The sequence below is a fragment of the Microchirus variegatus genome (genome assembly GCF_963457635.1).
Source record: "Microchirus variegatus genome assembly, chromosome: 6".
Classification (NCBI taxonomy): domain Eukaryota; kingdom Metazoa; phylum Chordata; class Actinopteri; order Pleuronectiformes; family Soleidae; genus Microchirus; species Microchirus variegatus.
In genome coordinates this window covers 28,144,810-28,162,192 of record NC_139807.1, presented here as the reverse complement: position 1 = coordinate 28,162,192, position 17,383 = coordinate 28,144,810, and the positions used below count along the sequence as shown (strand labels likewise).

Sequence of the window (17,383 nt, the reverse complement as noted above, 5' to 3'; positions counted from 1 at the left end):
AATATAATAAAATAAAATAGTATAAAATAAAATAAAATAAATTCAAATAAATTCAAATAAAATACAATTAAAATAAAATAACATTTAAATTTAAATTTAAAACAATTCTGCTTCCCTGGAAAACCTGCAAATCGAGCAGCAGGCTGAATAAAGTCACACTATATTTCGTCTGTGAATTGTTGTGTCACAGAGGTGGACGTCAGTGCACGTCACACTGAGCCTCGCCGTCAGGCTACGCACATGGGAATAAGCAAGAGATGACTTCTTGTCCACGAATTCCTTACACAGTAAAACAAGCCGCCCTTGGAAAACAGCTCCATTCCAATATGTCTATATTAAGACGAGAGCTTGAAAGCAGGATATAGTCCAACCCCCCTGACACATCTAACACCACCCCAGCCTGAAACACTCCTCTACAACCTCCCACCAACTTCACTGGCACTCAAACGCTAAAAGTGCACGTTACTATACTACAAAGTCAGTGTAGTTTAAATAATAGGTTTCTTAAAGGAGTGAGAACAGTCTGACTGAGTTTTGAAATAGTAGATAGTTTAATTCTGTATTCTTTACATTTACGTAAAAGCACTCAAATATTAAATCTAAGAAAATTGAATTCGGACGAAAATTTCCACGCACATCAGAACTGGCGAAAAACTTTATTAAATAATGGACTTGTGACAAACCTATGCAAAATGGCTCAGTAGCGCCCCCACAGGTCAGGTCCCTATTGAGCTGGAAAAAGTGTAGTTGCGCCAAAGTACTTGAAAATCGGTGGGTATATTGCCCGGCCCGAGACGAACAAAAAGTCCTCTTGACACCATGACCTCAAATCAACAGGAAGTCTGCCATCTTGGATTTGCCGCATTTCTTGTCGTTTTGCAAGTTTCATAAATTAGCTTTTTTTTTTTTTTTTTTTTTTTTCTGTTTTTCTGACTAATACTTTTTTCCCCCCAGTTTTTCTGTCTGTGTACAAACCTGGTGTTGAAACTAAAAGAAACCTCTGTACTTGCCAACAAGGGTTTCTCTACCAAGTACTAAGTAATGTTTTGATAGGGGGTAAAATACTTATTTCACTCATTGAATTGCAAAATAATTAAAATCTTAGTTTTATGTGATTTTCTGGATTTTATTTTTTCATATTCTGTCTCTCCCTGTTAAAATAAACTTACCATCAAAATTATAGACCGCTCATTTCGTTATATGGAAGAATGTAACTGTTCAGGTTTGAACAACTATGTTGAACCTCAGCACTCAAGTGCTCTGACCTCCCTCTTTTTGCGGTATTTTTGTCTGAGGGGGGGAAAAAAAACAGTAGACCACCCCTCGTTTCTTGTCCACAAACCATTTCCCTCTCTGTCTCGTCCTATCGTCCAATCAAAGAGCGAGACTGTGTCTCTGTGCCGTTACTTCCCAGCTGCTGGGGCCACCGAAAAACAACAGAGGCCATTATGTTGTCGTTGAGCAGAGAAGAACGGGCTTGTGAGGAGGGGGCAGCAGGTTTATTACGGACACACAAGTGTGTTGTTGAGACTTTAAACTCACTCAAATGACAGAAAAAACTACAGCAAGATCAAAGAAGAAAATTAAAAATAGGGTGTTTTCGGAAAAGGGAACACAAATATTCCCAATTCTCATTGCGACATTGCACAAAGTGGCCCATTCATTGTGTTCTGTTGAGGAATGCTTGGACTCCACTCATCCCCCACCCCCCAAAAAACCAAAAAACCTTCTTTTTTTTTACATTGGCCATGAGCTGTGAAAACACGCGCCCCCTTTCTCCTCAATGGCTGCCCCAGTGCACAGTGGAGCCCATTAATGCAGCTCCCCCTGTGAGCTGTGAGCTGCGCCCGCCACGGAGGAACGGTGGCCGCGCAAAGCCAACACAAAGACACACACACAACAGTTTGCACAACATTAGCAGAGAAAACACACACACAGAGGGAGAGGAAATTCCAAAAAATCAAAATCAGCATTACTGGACGATGTGTTCTCTCCCCTCAACTGATATTTAGGCGTTGGGTTACAACGGGAGTTCAGTTCACGTGCCGTCACTTTGCTTGTGGCGCTCGAAACAGGTGCTAAAACGCCAAAAAATACTTCATTTTATTATGTGTATAGTTCAGGATTATCATAATTAATCTCTCTTATGAATGTGATTTTTGACGTCGTTCCCATTGCCAGTGGTCGGTCTGTTGTTCTGTGGTGATTCTTTTCACCCTTACATCACCTGTGCATGAAATGTAACTGCAGTAGAGCTGATCGATCGATTCACTAAGGGTGAATTCCAATTCCTTGCTTAACCCTCAATCTCAAAAATGTGTGCTCCCTCTAGTGCAAGTGCTGTCCCGATTCTCAGAAAAATTAAGTTGTGGGGCAAGTTTAAGGGCTGTATCGCCCTCAATATTGAGATTTTCAGAGACCACCCTAGGGAGCAAGGGCTACCCAGAATGCATTGCATGTTTTCACATAAGAAAGATGGCGTCGAACGCAGCGAAGCGAGTGCGCTACGTCTTTGATATAAAAATGATGAAAACCATTGTATTATCTTAGTTTAGGCCCATATTATGGATTACTGACGTCATTGTTGCGTAACATTTATTTTTATTTTACGATCTTTTGTCAATAGCCGGCTGGTGCGGACAAGCGATTGTTTGAGTATCATCTTATAACTAACTGACAACCTAATAACTTGACTGACAAACGGATCGTAATAAATAATCCTGACATAAATGTGTTCTTCTTCTTCTTCTTTTTTGGAGTTGACAGACTGGAAGCAGCTTTCGCGTTATTCTGCCCCCTACAGTCTGAAGACGTATCTGCATTTAAGGGGGTGTCCCATTTCTAGGTGACAAAATAACCCTCAACACTTGGTTTTGAGGGCCAGTTAAGATTAAGGGTTAAGATTGAGGGTTAAGAGAGGAATTGGAATTGGCCCCTAAATTAATCATCAACTATTTTGATAATCGGTTTGAAGCTTTTTTTTCATTATTAAAACAAGATTTCTCATTGTTTTAGCTTCTCAAATGTGAATATTTTCAAAGTCAGAAGAAGAACGGCCAGCATTTTACGACAATCACTGCCAAAAATAAGTTAGACAAATTACCGTGTTCAGTTCACCCAGGTTTTTACCGATCACAGCCTATGATGAGTCATTTTAGCCTGAGACTGAGTGCTGATTAATCACACCAGGGAAAAACCTGGATTAAACAGGTTTTTTTTATACAGTGGGAATGAAAGCACTGGTGTTGGTTTTCCCCTCGTCTCTTGTGACGATTGATAGCGAGCTTGAAAGTTTGTGTCGTAAAATTAACACGTCCCACGGCTGCTTAACAAAACCCTCAGGTGACTCGTTTTAAGTAGACCCTCAGGTGTGATTTCACGCGTCGCAGCCGCTTACGTGGCACCTCTCGTACGGAGCCTCTTAATTATTGCTGCTTAAACAGCAGAGGTGTCGGGAAAAACACAAAGGCCAATTGCACAAAGACGGGGCCTTCGTTGTGTAATTTGAATCAATAATTGATCCGTGTTTGTCTCCGTTCATTGGCACAAACAAGCACGTTCACTTAGTGATAAGCGATCACAGTTATCACAATACAGTTCAGCGGCCCCACTGCAACTTAATGTAAATAAATAAAGCAAACGCAGGCTTTCATTCCATCCAGAGGAGAAAGCCTAATGAGAGAAACCCACAGACCTTAGGTCGTTCAAACAGCGTCTACTGTTTAAAGCCAGAATTAGTTTTAATAGACAAATGGCATCACATGCCAACTGTGCAGCCACTCCGCTTCATTAGCAGACCATCACTGCCGCCGCTGAGCCGAGGGTTATTACACCTTTTTGCGCATCATTAAGTTTTAACAGGGCCGCGATTGCTTTATTGTTTAAACTGCACCGCGACTTTGTTTAACGTCAGCATTTCCTCATGCTTCCTGACAAGAAGTCACATTTCATAACTAATTAAATTGATCCCTCCCTCCGTCCGTCCCTCCCTCCCTCCCCGGGAATTATTTGTATCAGAGTGTCAATATATTAAATCACAGGGGCTAATGAGTCGGGTCACTGCTTTCTTTTATCTCCGGTCTTGCATGTGCACATCTTCATCAGCTAACAGTCTCCTTAAATGGAGGATGAGCATGCTGGACTGAGCCTCGCTGGGCCAGAGCCAAGCCCGTCTGTCTGGGCTGTTAATGCCCCCACATAATCTTAGTATAGCAGGGTAACACTGTGCTCGACAACACATGAGAAAGTACTCGACACAGAAACACACACACACACACTCACACTCATACATATATTATCATTTCCCTGCTCTATTATTCTCTTATTATAGTGCTAACAGTTCCAATGTAGCTGTGCTAATTGGGGACTTGATCGTTGTCTTCGACGTTGTCTATTTTTGTGTGTGTGTGTGTGTTTTTTTTTTCTCCTTTGTCGGCGCATTATTAGGAGTCTCACACTGCGAAGATCATTTGTGCCGCGGAGACGACGACAAAAGCATCTGAGAATACACAAATTAGCGCTATTATCTTCGTGCAATTACCATATAGATACAATATTTAGCTTTGTGTTTATTCACCAGTCACCATGATTTAGAAAAAAAAATAAAAAATGTACCAATGTGTGGTTTATTATTAAATGATCGCTCTTTGACTGCAACACATGCATATTATATTGTTTTTATGATAAAAAAACAACAAGCTTATCTTTTTATCATACAAAATCTGGATCAAACGTCAGTTTGTGTCATGGATCGCCTTTGATGACTATTTATGGAGTATATTAGGCAAAAAGCACATAAAGCGAACACACACATTAGAGCGAGTGCGGCTCGTGAGCATCGAGAAAAAACAGCTTAACGGATGCAAACCGGTTATTAGAGGAGAAACTGCTCCTCAGTGACAAAAGGTCATGCGCTGGATTGATGATCGATGTTGCATTAGGCCTTTAACTCCAGGTACGCTAACCATTCAGCAGAATTTCACAATGAGAACGTATATGTCCTTGAGTCGTAAGTAAGTAAAGCCGTGACGTATAACTGCAGGTGCAGATAGACATTAAAAAAAAAAGCATGCCAATAGTCTCACATTTATCTTGATGATGAGACATTTGCACACACAAAAAAAATCAAATTTGTCAACTTTATGCTAACTATTGGTGCAGCAGTGATCATAGCAGCCATTAAAAGACATAGGGACAATATTGAGATTTTCTGAGACCACCCTTGGGAGCAAGGGCTACCCAGAATGCATTACAAGGGCTATCCAGAATGCATTGCGTGTTTTCACATAACAAAGATGGCGCCGAAAGCATCGAAACGAGTACGCTACGAATGAAGTATTTTCTTTGTTAATAGAGATATAAAAATGATTAAAACCATTGTATTATCTTAGTTTAGGCCCATATTTTGGATTACTGACGTCATTGTTGCATAACATTTATTTTTTATTTTACGATCTTTTGTCAATAGCCGGCCGGTGTGGACAAGCGATGGTTTGCTATGGTTTACTTTTCAATAAGCCGTGGTGTGTGGTAACTGTCAGCTGAATATGTCCGTGGTTGTGGTATTTGTATGAGTATCATCTTATAACTAACTGACAACCTAATAACTTGACTGACAAACGGATCGTAATAAATAATCCTGACGTAAATGTGTTCTTCTTCTTCTTCTTCTTTTTTGGAGTTGACAGACACTGGACGCAGCTTTCGCGTTATTCTGCCCCCTACAGTCTGAAGACGTATCTGCATATAAGGGGTGTCCCATTTCTAAGTGACAAAATAACCCTCAACACTTGGTTTTGAGGGCCAGTTAAGATTAAGGGTTAAGATATGAATTGGAATCTGCCCTTAAACTGAGACTTTTTGAAAGTAAATAACTGCTAAGTTTGTCCAAAAGTATGAAAAATATTCATATTCAAATACGTAGTAAGTTCAGAAACCTGAAGCTACAGTGAAGTGCAACCCTGTGGATTGTTTGCTTAATGCAGTGAAATATAATTGGACGTGGAACAACAATATATTGGCCTTCTATTTTAACACGCTCTATCCGCGTCCAATGACAAACTACAATGTCATGATATTGTGATATTTTTCCTGATAATATTTAAATCAAATGATTTGGATTGAAAGTGACCCTCCGTTTCATCTCGGGCAGCTCGGCTTCCTCCAATCTGTTTGTGGAGATAAAGTTCACCCTGACCTTTCAGCCAATATTCATTCTCTTGATGTGTGTATCAACGCGTCGCTGTTGCCATGTGCCTGTGAACTGTACACCGACCGTCACCTCTGTGCATCCGCGTCCCTGAGTCAAAATGCGTGCGTGCCTTTTTCCTTGAGGATTGGATGTGAGGTGAGGGACGGGGGCTCTTTCAATTTATTTTCATAGAGCGTCGAGCCTCGTGAAGATTTTTTTTTTTTTATTATTATTATTTTTATTCTATAATCAGAAAGTCTTTCATGCACTGCGCGACTCAAATGTTGCTCACTTCTTAGAAACATGCACTCTCTGAGAAAATGTCACAAAGTCGACACGATGATCGACGTGATGCTGTTTTGCTGCTCATCCGCAGCGACTGCTTGTCCATTAGCGGCCACACAAAAGTGGATCTGTTTGTACAAGTGAAAAAGCCCCCCCCCCCCCCAAAAAAAGAGGAGATTCAAATAATGATCTGTGTGTGTGTGTGTGATGCTAAACTGAAATCGAAAAGAAGAAACGAGGTGCTCGTTATTTCTTATTCAATCTTGCGCTGCTCGCACACAGACTCACAGAGAAAGAGAGAGATAAGTAACATATGCTACAGACCAGAGCTCTGCTAATAAATATTGTCATATGTGTCAAATTTTCAGCTAAATCAGTTTACGAGTGAATCTAATCCTGGGATTGAATTAGTGCCAATGTGATTTCAGCGAACGAGGGGGGGAAGGAACACAAACATAACACACAAACACACACACACACAAAGCCTTGAGCTTTAACTTTTGATAAGCCTCTAACACTGCAAATCAAAACATCTGCTATCTTAAAACAAGTGACATTGTAATCCCTGAAGGACAAAGACCAAATCTCACTCCTTCTCTTTGTAGGAATGATGAGGAAAGGATAAAAAAGAGAAAGATGGCTATTCAAAAAAAACTTGATTAAACTGCTTCGAACCTCATTCTCTAAACCTCTATAACAGGGGTCTGCAACCTGCGGCTCTAGAGCCACATGTGGCTCTTCGGCCACTCTGCAGTGGCTCCTTGTAGCTTTAGAGATCGAGGCGACAAATAAAAGTGTTTTAATACCGTTTTCTTGAGCATGAACAAAGTACAAATCCAAATATTTGCTTCATCTATTTCAAAGTGGGCTCATTTTAATTTTATTAAATTTGCCACAAACAATGAAACAATGGAAGAACCAGGTCTACGGGGTCTAGAGGTTGGGTATAAAGTGAACATGTTGTAGTTCTTAAATATCATAAATGAAAGAGACTATTTACTATTGTATATAGTTTGTCCGTAAAAAAACCTTTATACATGTTATTATCTTCATCTAGTGTGTTTTTTTGCGGCTCCAAATGACTTTTATTTTGGCGGAGAGATGACAAAAATGGCTCTTTTCATCCTAAAGGTTGCAGTTGCAGACCCCTGCTCTATAACTACAAACTGGTGATGGATTCTCCCCCCCCCCCCCCCCCCCTTTAAAAGCGCACATAGAACTGGCCAACAACAGTCTCCAGTTGCAATCCCTGTGGTTTTATTGTTAGGACAGTTTACAATGTCCACTGATGTGATCTGTTACATCATCAATACAAGGCCCTTTAAAAAGAAGAGGCTTTTCTCTCTCCGTTTTTCCTCCCCGAGGCCAAAACAGGAGGACTTTGATGGCCAGTGGGGTCTCTTCAATAAAGTTTAGTGCTCTCCATGCTAATAGCGGAGTAACTCAATCTCCCAACACCGCTCACCACTTTGCTAAATGTCTGCGGCATACAGGCTCGGAAGCTTGTTTACAAAACTAATTAAGTCAAAGCTGTTGTGTATTAAGATGGCTGGGGCATTTTTTTAAGAGGAAGCAGTAATGAAAACAGAATGGGGTTAAAAAAAAGTATCTGCTCTGCTTCTCCAGCAGCAGTAGCCATCACTGTTTTGTGTTTACTTTGAGTGTAGTTAAGTTTGAAAAAAAGGAAGATTGACACACACACACACACACACAGATGTCTGAACCGGAGACCTTTTGTTTAATTGTGGATGTTGCGTTTCATTTTTTTTTTTTTTGATCAGTGAAGATCTGTGAGCTCACTTGACCAAGGGAGAAGCTCGGTGAGCTGGGCTCTGCAAGAAAGGACATCGCTTGTATCTCGGCTCAAGTGTTTGAAATGGATATTTAGAAGCATGTTCCTGCACACACTCGAGCCGCCGTTCCTCTCTTTAAAAACTATGCATCAAGGGGAATTTTCAGGTATCATTTGCCTTTAACTCTGTGATGAAAGCAAGGGCCACTAAAAGTGAGATGCATTAGGGCTGCGCCCTCATGCTCAATGAGCATAAGTAAAGGACCCTCCATGCTGGGAGTAATACTAGCCCCTTGGTAATGTGTAAGGTACTTCATATTTGAGTGTTTTCTAGACAGAGTGTCAGGCTTCTCTTTAGTGAAGAGTAATAATGAATATATTTTTTCCTATGGACCACACAGCTGAAGTGAAAGGTCCAGACTGTTGGCTTCTCAAGAGCGTGTTGACTCTATGGCCTTTCTCTTGCAAAGAGCTCTCAAAAGTGGCAAATTCTAGTTACTGCAAGCAGCAGAAGTTTGTTTTGTCTGCGCATCATAGCGGAGAACGGGTGTGGCGCTTCGGCGTGGAAGAAAAGTATCTCCAGCGACGGGAGCAGCTAAGAGGTGATGGAAGAACAATTTGTTGCAAGTGAGTGTTTGGAAGACTGGAAACTGAAAGGAGAGGATAGGGAGAGTGTCTGTTGGAGGAACAAGCAGAGGAAGAGGAGGTAACTGGAGAGGGACGTGCCTGACACCAAGAGTACATCCAGAAGGATAACGTTAGCCTCGCACACAGGCTGCCAGGCTCGCAGCCTTGAACATGGACAGTTACTGGACCAACCCTGGATCACACCGTACTATCACTATCTGACCATGTCCAGCAACGTGCAGCGTGGGTGGTCTCCCCACTACACAACCTTTGTACTATACACAAGCACACCCAGGCAGACACACAGGAATGAGCAGAGGTTGTCCGACCGACATGGTTGTTTCTTACAAACAGTGCAACCAGTTGCCAATAATAAAGGGGGCTGATTAGTTTTTCTTGGACGGATATATACTCCCCCCCATCTGACAAAATAAACCGTAAATAACACCCAAGAATGCCTATAACTTAATGTAACATGTATTAAACAGCATTTTGTCTAGTGCACATATGTCAAACCCAAGGCCCGGGGGGTCATTTTATGTGGCCCGCGAGTGATTCGTTGGTCTTAAAAATCTGGTTATCTGCTTAAAATAGGTCTATGCTGCTTAAAGGCGTGCGTTGACCATAAACTACATTTCCCACAATGCACGGCGATTGCGTTACCCGCAAATTGACGGCATCGCATCGAGTTTAATTAACTTTTTTTTTTCTTTTTTTTTTCCTAAGAAAACTACGGAGCCCCCAAAGTGAGAAAAAAAAAATCAATCTCGAGTTTCAAAGTCGAGATTGTGAATTTTTTATTTTTTTTCCGTCATTTTTTTTTCCTCATGTCACTTCGGGGGCTCCGTAGAAAACAGATCAGAAGGAGAAGCTGACAGAAATTAGCGGTGAATTCTTAATTTTATTGATCTGTGCCATTAAATCCAGGCATTTGCTGTTGGCTCACGGTGACAGGAGTGGTGGCACTAATTACACTTGAAGAGGGACAAATGTTCATATAATCAAGTGTGGAGAATAGTCAGAGGTGTAAGATGTGAGTGAGAGTGAGAGTGAGAGTGTTTAGGAAGTTGCCAACAGGAACACACTGACTGACCTGAATCTGCTGCTGGAGGAGGTTGATTTTGTGTTGCTGCTGCAGGAGCTGCTGCTGTTGTCTTGCAATCTGGTGGAAAAAGATGAAGGCGATATCATCATTTAATACAGTGCTTGTGTTAGAGGGTGATTGATGTGAGTGTTTCTATGAGCAATTACAGACATTCTAGAACGTTTACAAATTAATGCATCTAATGGACAATAATGGTGCAGGTTTTGTTGATGTCTGGGCAAGTTCTATATCATTTTTGTGGGGTTTTTTTTATGTCCTTTAACAACACTTCTGTGTCTGTCTGCAGTCTGCATTTTGTCTCTGCACATATATATTTAGAGCTTTATAAATACAAATTGACACAAATTTTAATAAAAAATTGAATAATAAAACATATAACACAAAAAAACTATCATTTTATATATAAATTATATTACATATATATATAAATAATCGTATATATAAATAATAAATATAAATAAAATATACCAATTCAAAATGTTGACTTAATAACTACTAATGAATGTATACAATTTCACTGCACTTTAGCTGCTTTTCTCAAGTTTCTGACGACAAAAATGATTGACCTTTCACATAAAAAATATCACCAATCGTCGAGAATAAAGGATAAACATTTAGAAACGACAGGACGTCTGACATAGACGACTTTTCCGCTCTCCTAAACAAACGCGAACGACCTGCCCGGCGTCAGAAAGACAGAGAACAGCCTAATTGTTTCACTAAATGAATAAAACGAGGGGGACAAAGGAGAGTGATGAGCAGCCGCACAATAAACTCTCCCTCTCTCTATCTCTTTCTCTCTCTCTCTCCATGCCCACTTCATTGAGCGTGACAACCTAGCTTTAAGTGTCATTTAATTTTCATTTTAAAATATAATTACAAAGTGTTCACTGTAAGATATCGGTCGTCTGCAAATGTGTCAGGATTAATTTGTGCTGGCTTCCTCACAAGTGTCAACAGTTAATTACTGTGTTGTAGCTTGATGGCTTGATGACATTCTCGCTCCCAGCAGGCTCTCTCGCTCTCCCCCCCCCCCATCTCTACCTCTCTCTCTCCCTCCCTTCATTTCATTAATATTCATCCATTTCGAAATAAGATCAAAAAAAATAAAACATCTGATATCTCCACTCGTTTATCCCACAGTGTCCACAAAGCTCGCAGAGTTCAGTGTCGTTTGCAGATGAACATCATTGATTGGAGAAGAAGAAGAAGAAGAAAAAAAAAAATCAATAGTGTTAATGTATTATTAGTGTACTATGACCAAATGCATCACTCTAAGGTATGGTCTGCTTCTTCAGGTCTGAGGGAAAACTCTGAGTGAACTCTTCGCTGATAATTGACTCATAGCCATTAGAGTGGCTGCTGATAATAAAAGTGTCGCCTGTGTGGATAGTTTGTGTCCTTATTTCTTCCCAGACATTAACACACTTCATGGCCTCTGCTAATTTGCTGATTTGTACAATATGGCTCATTGGCCTGATTTGCGATGCAAATCCAATGCCAAGCTTGTCCTAATAGGAGCTGAGTTATAAGATATGGAGGACTTCCGTGTTCAACACGACGTTTAATTCGCACATTCCGTCACATTTGTTAGTACAAGTCATAATAACGTTTTTTTTTTTTTCCCAGCCACCCGGCATAAATGCGGGCACGAGAGCGTGACCGAAAAAATATCTGAGGCAATGTGGAATATCGTCTCTTAAATCAAATATTATTCCACAGTTTTATACGGAGGAGTCGGGACATTTTATTGGCACGTTTCAAGCATGAAATTTGATATGAAATAGAGCTGACAGTTCGTAACAAATGCACATAAAGGGGGTTCATTAAAGGGGGAACAAAAAGAGAAATGTATAATGTGAAATGTGAGTTGTACATAGAAAGGAGGAGAAAGGTACCTGCTCCTGCTGCTGTCGAGCTAACTCCATTTGCTGCCTCTGTTTCTCCATCTGCGAGGCGGCGAGCTTCTTCTGCTCGTCATGGGCGGCCAGAAGCTGCTCTCTCAGGCTGATGAGCTGGGCGATCATCGTGGAGAGCTGGTGTTCCTTTTCTGCCAAGCTCTCTGGAGTTCCTTAAGAGAGGGAGAGAGGGGGAGATGTCAGTGGAAGTGGAATAAAGGAAACACAGATTTTGGAGCGTTTGGGTCATTAATATAGATACAGGTTATGAGTTTCTCTGCAAAGATAAGAGGGGGAAAAAAAAGTTTCACAACTGCTGTATTGTCAATTACTAAAGTAGCAGAATACAAGCCTGCAGTGGCTCCATTGTATACAGTGAAATACACTACAATACTAGTGGTGTCCCATTCTTAGGGGAAAATAAGGTAAAGCTCTCGATTTACCGGTCAATCTACGTTCCTACCCTCACCTATGGTCATGAACTTTGGGTTATGACCGAAAGAACAAGATCCCGGATGAAATGAGTTTTCTCCGCAGGGTGGCGGAGCGCTCCCTTAGAGATAGGGTGAGGAGCTCTGTCACCCGGGAGGAGCTCGGAGTAGAGCCGCTGCTCCTCCACATCGAGAGGAGCTGCCAGCTGAGGTGGCTCGGGCATCTGTATCGGATGCCCCCCTGGAAGCCTCCCTCGGGAAGGTGTTCCGGGCATGTCCCACCGGGAGGAGACCCAGAGGAAGACCCAGGACACGCTGGAGTGACTACGTCGCATGGCTGGCCTGGGAACGCCTTGGGGTCCCCCCCCCCCCTGGGGTCCCCCCCCCCCCCCCCCCCCAGAAGAGCTGGAGGAAGTGTCTGAGCGAGAGGGAGGTCTGGGCGTCCCTTAGTGGTAGAAGATGGACGGATGATGGACTTCCCTCATTGAGAGGACTTTACTGTGGAGGGAGCTCATAGCAAGTGCCCACAGTTGGTATAGTGGTTAGCACTCTCGCCTTTGCAGCAAGAAGGCCCGAGTTTCTGGGTTCAAACCCCGGTTGGAACAACTTCGAGCCCCAGTCGGACCAAGGGCCTTTCTGCAAGGAGTTTGCATGTTCTCCCCGTGTGTGCGTGGGTTTTCTCCGGGTTCTCCGGCTATGTATGAATGATAGTGGTGGTCGGAGGGGCCGTTGGGCTTCCGTCAGTCTGCTCCAGAGCAGTTGTGGCTACACATAGCTTACCAGTGAGAATGTGTTAATTAATAATGGCCAATTTGTAAAGCAAAGGAAAAAGAAAGAAAGCACTCTAGAAAAATTTAATGAATTGGGACTGGGCCCAAGCGATAGAACTTTGTGATGTCAAACCGTCTACCAGCGAGGAGAAGCTGAGGGTCAGAGTCATCAATAGAGATGACACAGTAACTGTTAAAATGGTATAATGCAGTATGTTGAACACTCGCAAGTGTTTTTTACTCACTTCAAAAAAAAATAATAGTTCCCCCTCCAGGGACAGTGAAGTACCTACTACTACTCAGTTTTGACTCTCAAGGCAGCTGACTGGTCCATTTAATGATCGGCCCCTGGATCTATTTTTGCCCTTCAAAGCCAGGGTTTTCAGACCATGTGCTGCACACAACACTCATTGTACTGCGCTATTGTGCTGTTCTCAATAAAGTACAAAGAAAACCACACAGGTGGCGTCCAACTGCAGGGAATTCACAAGAGAGTGTTGAGGTCACACAGAGCCTGGAGTTTGTCTGTTTTTTTACTGTCGCCAGTGTTCACAGCTTTTCAAAGGAGGAGAAGGGAAGAAATGGCTCCGGTACGTGGATAAAAATGCTGCAGGGAGCTGTCACACTGAGGTGGCAGCTTATGATAGACTGGCAGTCGTGAGTATGAGAGGAAGTGTTGGCTCTGCGTTTGTTTTCCGGGCCTTCAAACTGTGCACGTTAAGAATGGATTTCTTTGAACATTGAACATTTCTGTGGATGTAGTGTTATGGATTCACAGACTCAGGATTTGTTAAAAAACAGTTGTTAAACATGGAAGATGAGGGAGATTTTTCCATTTTTTTTCCCACATTATATGGGGATTAGGTGAATTGGATATAGCGGTAGATAATGGATGGATGGATATTCCTATTTTTTTAAACAATCAGAAATCTTGTTTCAATAACGAATAAAGCTTCAAACCGATGAATCTAATATCCAAATAGTTGACGATTAATTTGGTAATCGGTTAATATTCGATTGATCGTTTCAGCTCCAGTACAAACGCTGGCTTGTTTTTCCTGCTTTAGTGGAAGCAGTTTTCTGGTTTTGGTGAAGGGTCAGTGAGCAAAATAATCATTATATTTTCAAACACTTACGGAACGTACCAATAGATGCCATTAGTTTTGTACTCAATTGGCTCTTTGTGCGCTCCACAGAAAGAATAGACAAAGGGTCAGATGACCGCAGCCAGTTCACACACACACACGTGTGCATTTACCTCAAGCCGTGCACCTATTATTGATCAGAACACACATCTGTATACACTCACGTGTGCATTCACACACTTAAGGAGAGCGCAGGGAGGAAGAGAGAGCGTCAGCATGCAAGGTATTCAAGCTATGTGCGGTCTGTGTGCGGATACAGCTTGGTACAACCGGAGCATTTACACAAGTCCTAATTTACTTAGGATGGCCTCACAGCATATGGATGGTTTCCACAATGGTCGACTGATAGAGAGACAAAGAAATTCCAGTCTTCGTGCGTTTAAAAAAAACAAAAAACTCAATTCAGTTGTGGTCATAATGGCTCAGCTGTCCCAACCAAAGGAAAGGGCAGAGAATAGGGTGCCTTGTGATTTTCACCCTCGCCCTCCTTCTTCTTTTTTTTTGTGTGTGCTTGAATCTTTTATCTGTGTTATTCACTCGGGACTCTTCAAAGTAACAAGCCTCCTTCTTTTTTCCCCGGTACTGGACTTGGAACCCAAATTAGAGACTGCTTGATTAGAGCAAAGAGGAGGGAGCCAAAAGAGAGGGAGATGGGGGTATTGGACAGAACAAATCGCACCCCTACAAAGTGCCTTTTATCCAAAGGCCCCAAGGCTCAAATGGCCCCATCCCTCACCAAGCAACCATGGCTCCGCTTGTTTTCCTCTTATCATTTATTTAGTCACCCATCGATGTTTTCTGCCCTACTTTGTGACGTTTAAAAGAGGCAGGAATGTCAAAAGGTGAATGCTGAATGAGCTGAAAGTGAACAAGGACACTGTACTGTCTCACTCCTCCTGGTTTGTCAGTCTAGCATCTCTGAAGTTAACGCTTTGGCTTGAGGAGAGAGGAGGAGGAGGAGGAGGAGGAGAAGTGCCAGCACAGCGAGACCAGTCACCCCTGAGATCCTCTTCCTCTGCTGGGCCGGGAATTGTCCCACTGATCCTCAAACATCTAAAACAGAGGGGTGGGATGTCACATAACGTTAAGTCCGGGGGCCAAGTTTCTGCAGCGCCAAGGCAATCTCTGGTGTGTCTGTCTGCCGTCAGGAGTGCAATGTGAGGAGACATGTTAACAGTCAGAGCCCGGGACACACCACTGTTAAAAGCCATGCAATATGCAGGAAACGGCCTCTTTTGTCAGGCTGGTTAGACACAGCCCACGACGCTGCTGCTGCTGCTGCTGCTCTGCCCAATAAAACTTTCATCTGGATTTCCGATCCATAATTTAAACCAGAAAGAAAGAAAGCCTTTTTTTTTTTTTTACACTAACCAGTCAACAAAAAACACATGATTTTCTACTGAGAAAAGAATCAATTCTTCATGTTTTTAAAACGTTACGTTAGAAAAACGGTTCTTTTGTTGTCCAGGCAGAATTGAGCTCATCAGATCCTTGTGTGGAAGCTGTTTCCTCTTCACATTCATGTACCTTGACACATTCTCTAGCTCTATATTGAACTGCTGTGTAATCACCAAAAACCGAGAGGGCATCACTGAGCCCAGATGTTTGGTTCGTTGTTTTGGTCGTCTATGCTCGGCCAATTTGTACCTGCTTGATTATTGTATTTTTTTTTATCATTATTATTTTTGTCATTTATTTACCTCTGGTTCTTCCACTACTGTGTTGATAGCTGTGATTTATTGTGCCGACGACGACGTCTGTAAAAGGCAGCTCCTTCATGGACACGGCCGCCAAAGGTTAATACAATTGGTTCTGATTGTATCAATTTTTACAGATAAGCTATTCACAACAAGTGCAGTCGGGTGAATAAGAAGTCAATTCAGCCCCTGGAAACTGCACACAGCCACCAATGAATGGCTGCTTTTAGGTGCTTTTTTTTTTTTTTTTCCTTAGGAGGATAAATGGGAGAATTGCAGCTCTCTTCCATCGCAGCAGAGGCAAGAGAGTGAGGTTCAGACAAGCGTGCCAGTAAATTGCCCTGAATGGGTTCTGGAGGTTGACAGGGCCTATTAAGACAAACAGCTTTCCTCATCGAAGAGATAAAATAAATCAGGTGTTTAGTCAAATTAAAATAGTTTGAGTCGACGGGGCCCCTGGGAGCTCTCGCAGAAACTAAAGACAGATGTGGCCAGAGATGAGAGGAAGACACCCAGGAAGGAATTCAACTTCTCCTGTTGGCCCCAGGCCAGACTTCACTGTACCGTTATCTCCATCTCTGGATGCTTTTATCCCTCTCTCATATTCTCTCTCTCTCTCTCTGTTTTGAACCAGGTCAGCTTGTCACAAAGGGTTTGCAGTGGCAGGAGAGTGAGTTACTGTCGAGCCTCTCGCTGGCAATTATGTTTGCTGTGTAAGTCAATGGTAGGACACTTAGCATTGATTAGGCAGAGGCAGAGAGAGCGGGAGTCGTGCAGCTGCTGCTGCTGTTGCTGCTGCACACACACACACACAGTGTGGACATGTAAACAGAGGAGTCAACCTATTGGTCTGTCATTGCACTCCAAACAAGAGACAAACAAGCGCTCAGATTTGGTGAGATATCTGTGCCTCATTCCTGAGTGCAAGCATGCAAATTCTGATTTGGGAAAAAAAAAGAAAAAGAAAAACGTAACCTGCAGAGAAAGAAGAACTTTTTTATTCCCTGCTCATAAAATCGTTTGTCATTTGTTGTCTCACAACGTTGCCACAAAACCAACAAATGAACAGAATTGGAGAAAGAAATTCTTGATAAGAAGCGAATCAGGGTTTTCATTGTGGGTCACTTAGATTTCCAGATTCCAACCATTGTTGACAGATTTTGCAATTTGATTAGCAAAATAATGCTTTAAAGCAGAACTCGACCGAAAGTTCCTATTAACGCTGTTTTTTGGTGTGTATCTGCGTCATTACCTTGTTTAAGAAGCCCTGAAGGTTCTAAACAAACAGTTCAGCCACTGCTGAGAACGCTGTGTTTTATTGTAATCTCGGGCTCAGCGAGATCTCTGAAAAAACCCGGTCTGGTTACATAAACACTGGTTCTCCTGAACAGCAGATCCTCCTGCTCCGGGCACTAGTCCGGGCACATCCGGTTGCGTACATTG

At 42.3% G+C, this 17,383-nt stretch overlaps 1 protein-coding gene across 4 annotated transcripts in view; it reads right to left on the bottom strand.

Annotated features, from left to right (window-relative positions):
• The window catches only part of sox6 (SRY-box transcription factor 6), a 172,080-nt gene that overhangs the window by 53,587 nt on the left and 101,110 nt on the right, over nucleotides 1–17,383 (bottom strand). For all 4 annotated transcript variants that reach the window (XM_083890973.1, XM_083890976.1, XM_083890975.1 and 1 more), the window contains 2 exons: nucleotides 11,898–12,070; nucleotides 9,988–10,056 (listed from right to left, as the gene is read on the bottom strand). In XM_083890973.1, the coding sequence (XP_083747099.1) occupies nucleotides 9,988–10,056; nucleotides 11,898–12,070 (242 nt within the window). The remainder of the gene's footprint in view (nucleotides 1–9,987; nucleotides 10,057–11,897; nucleotides 12,071–17,383) is intronic.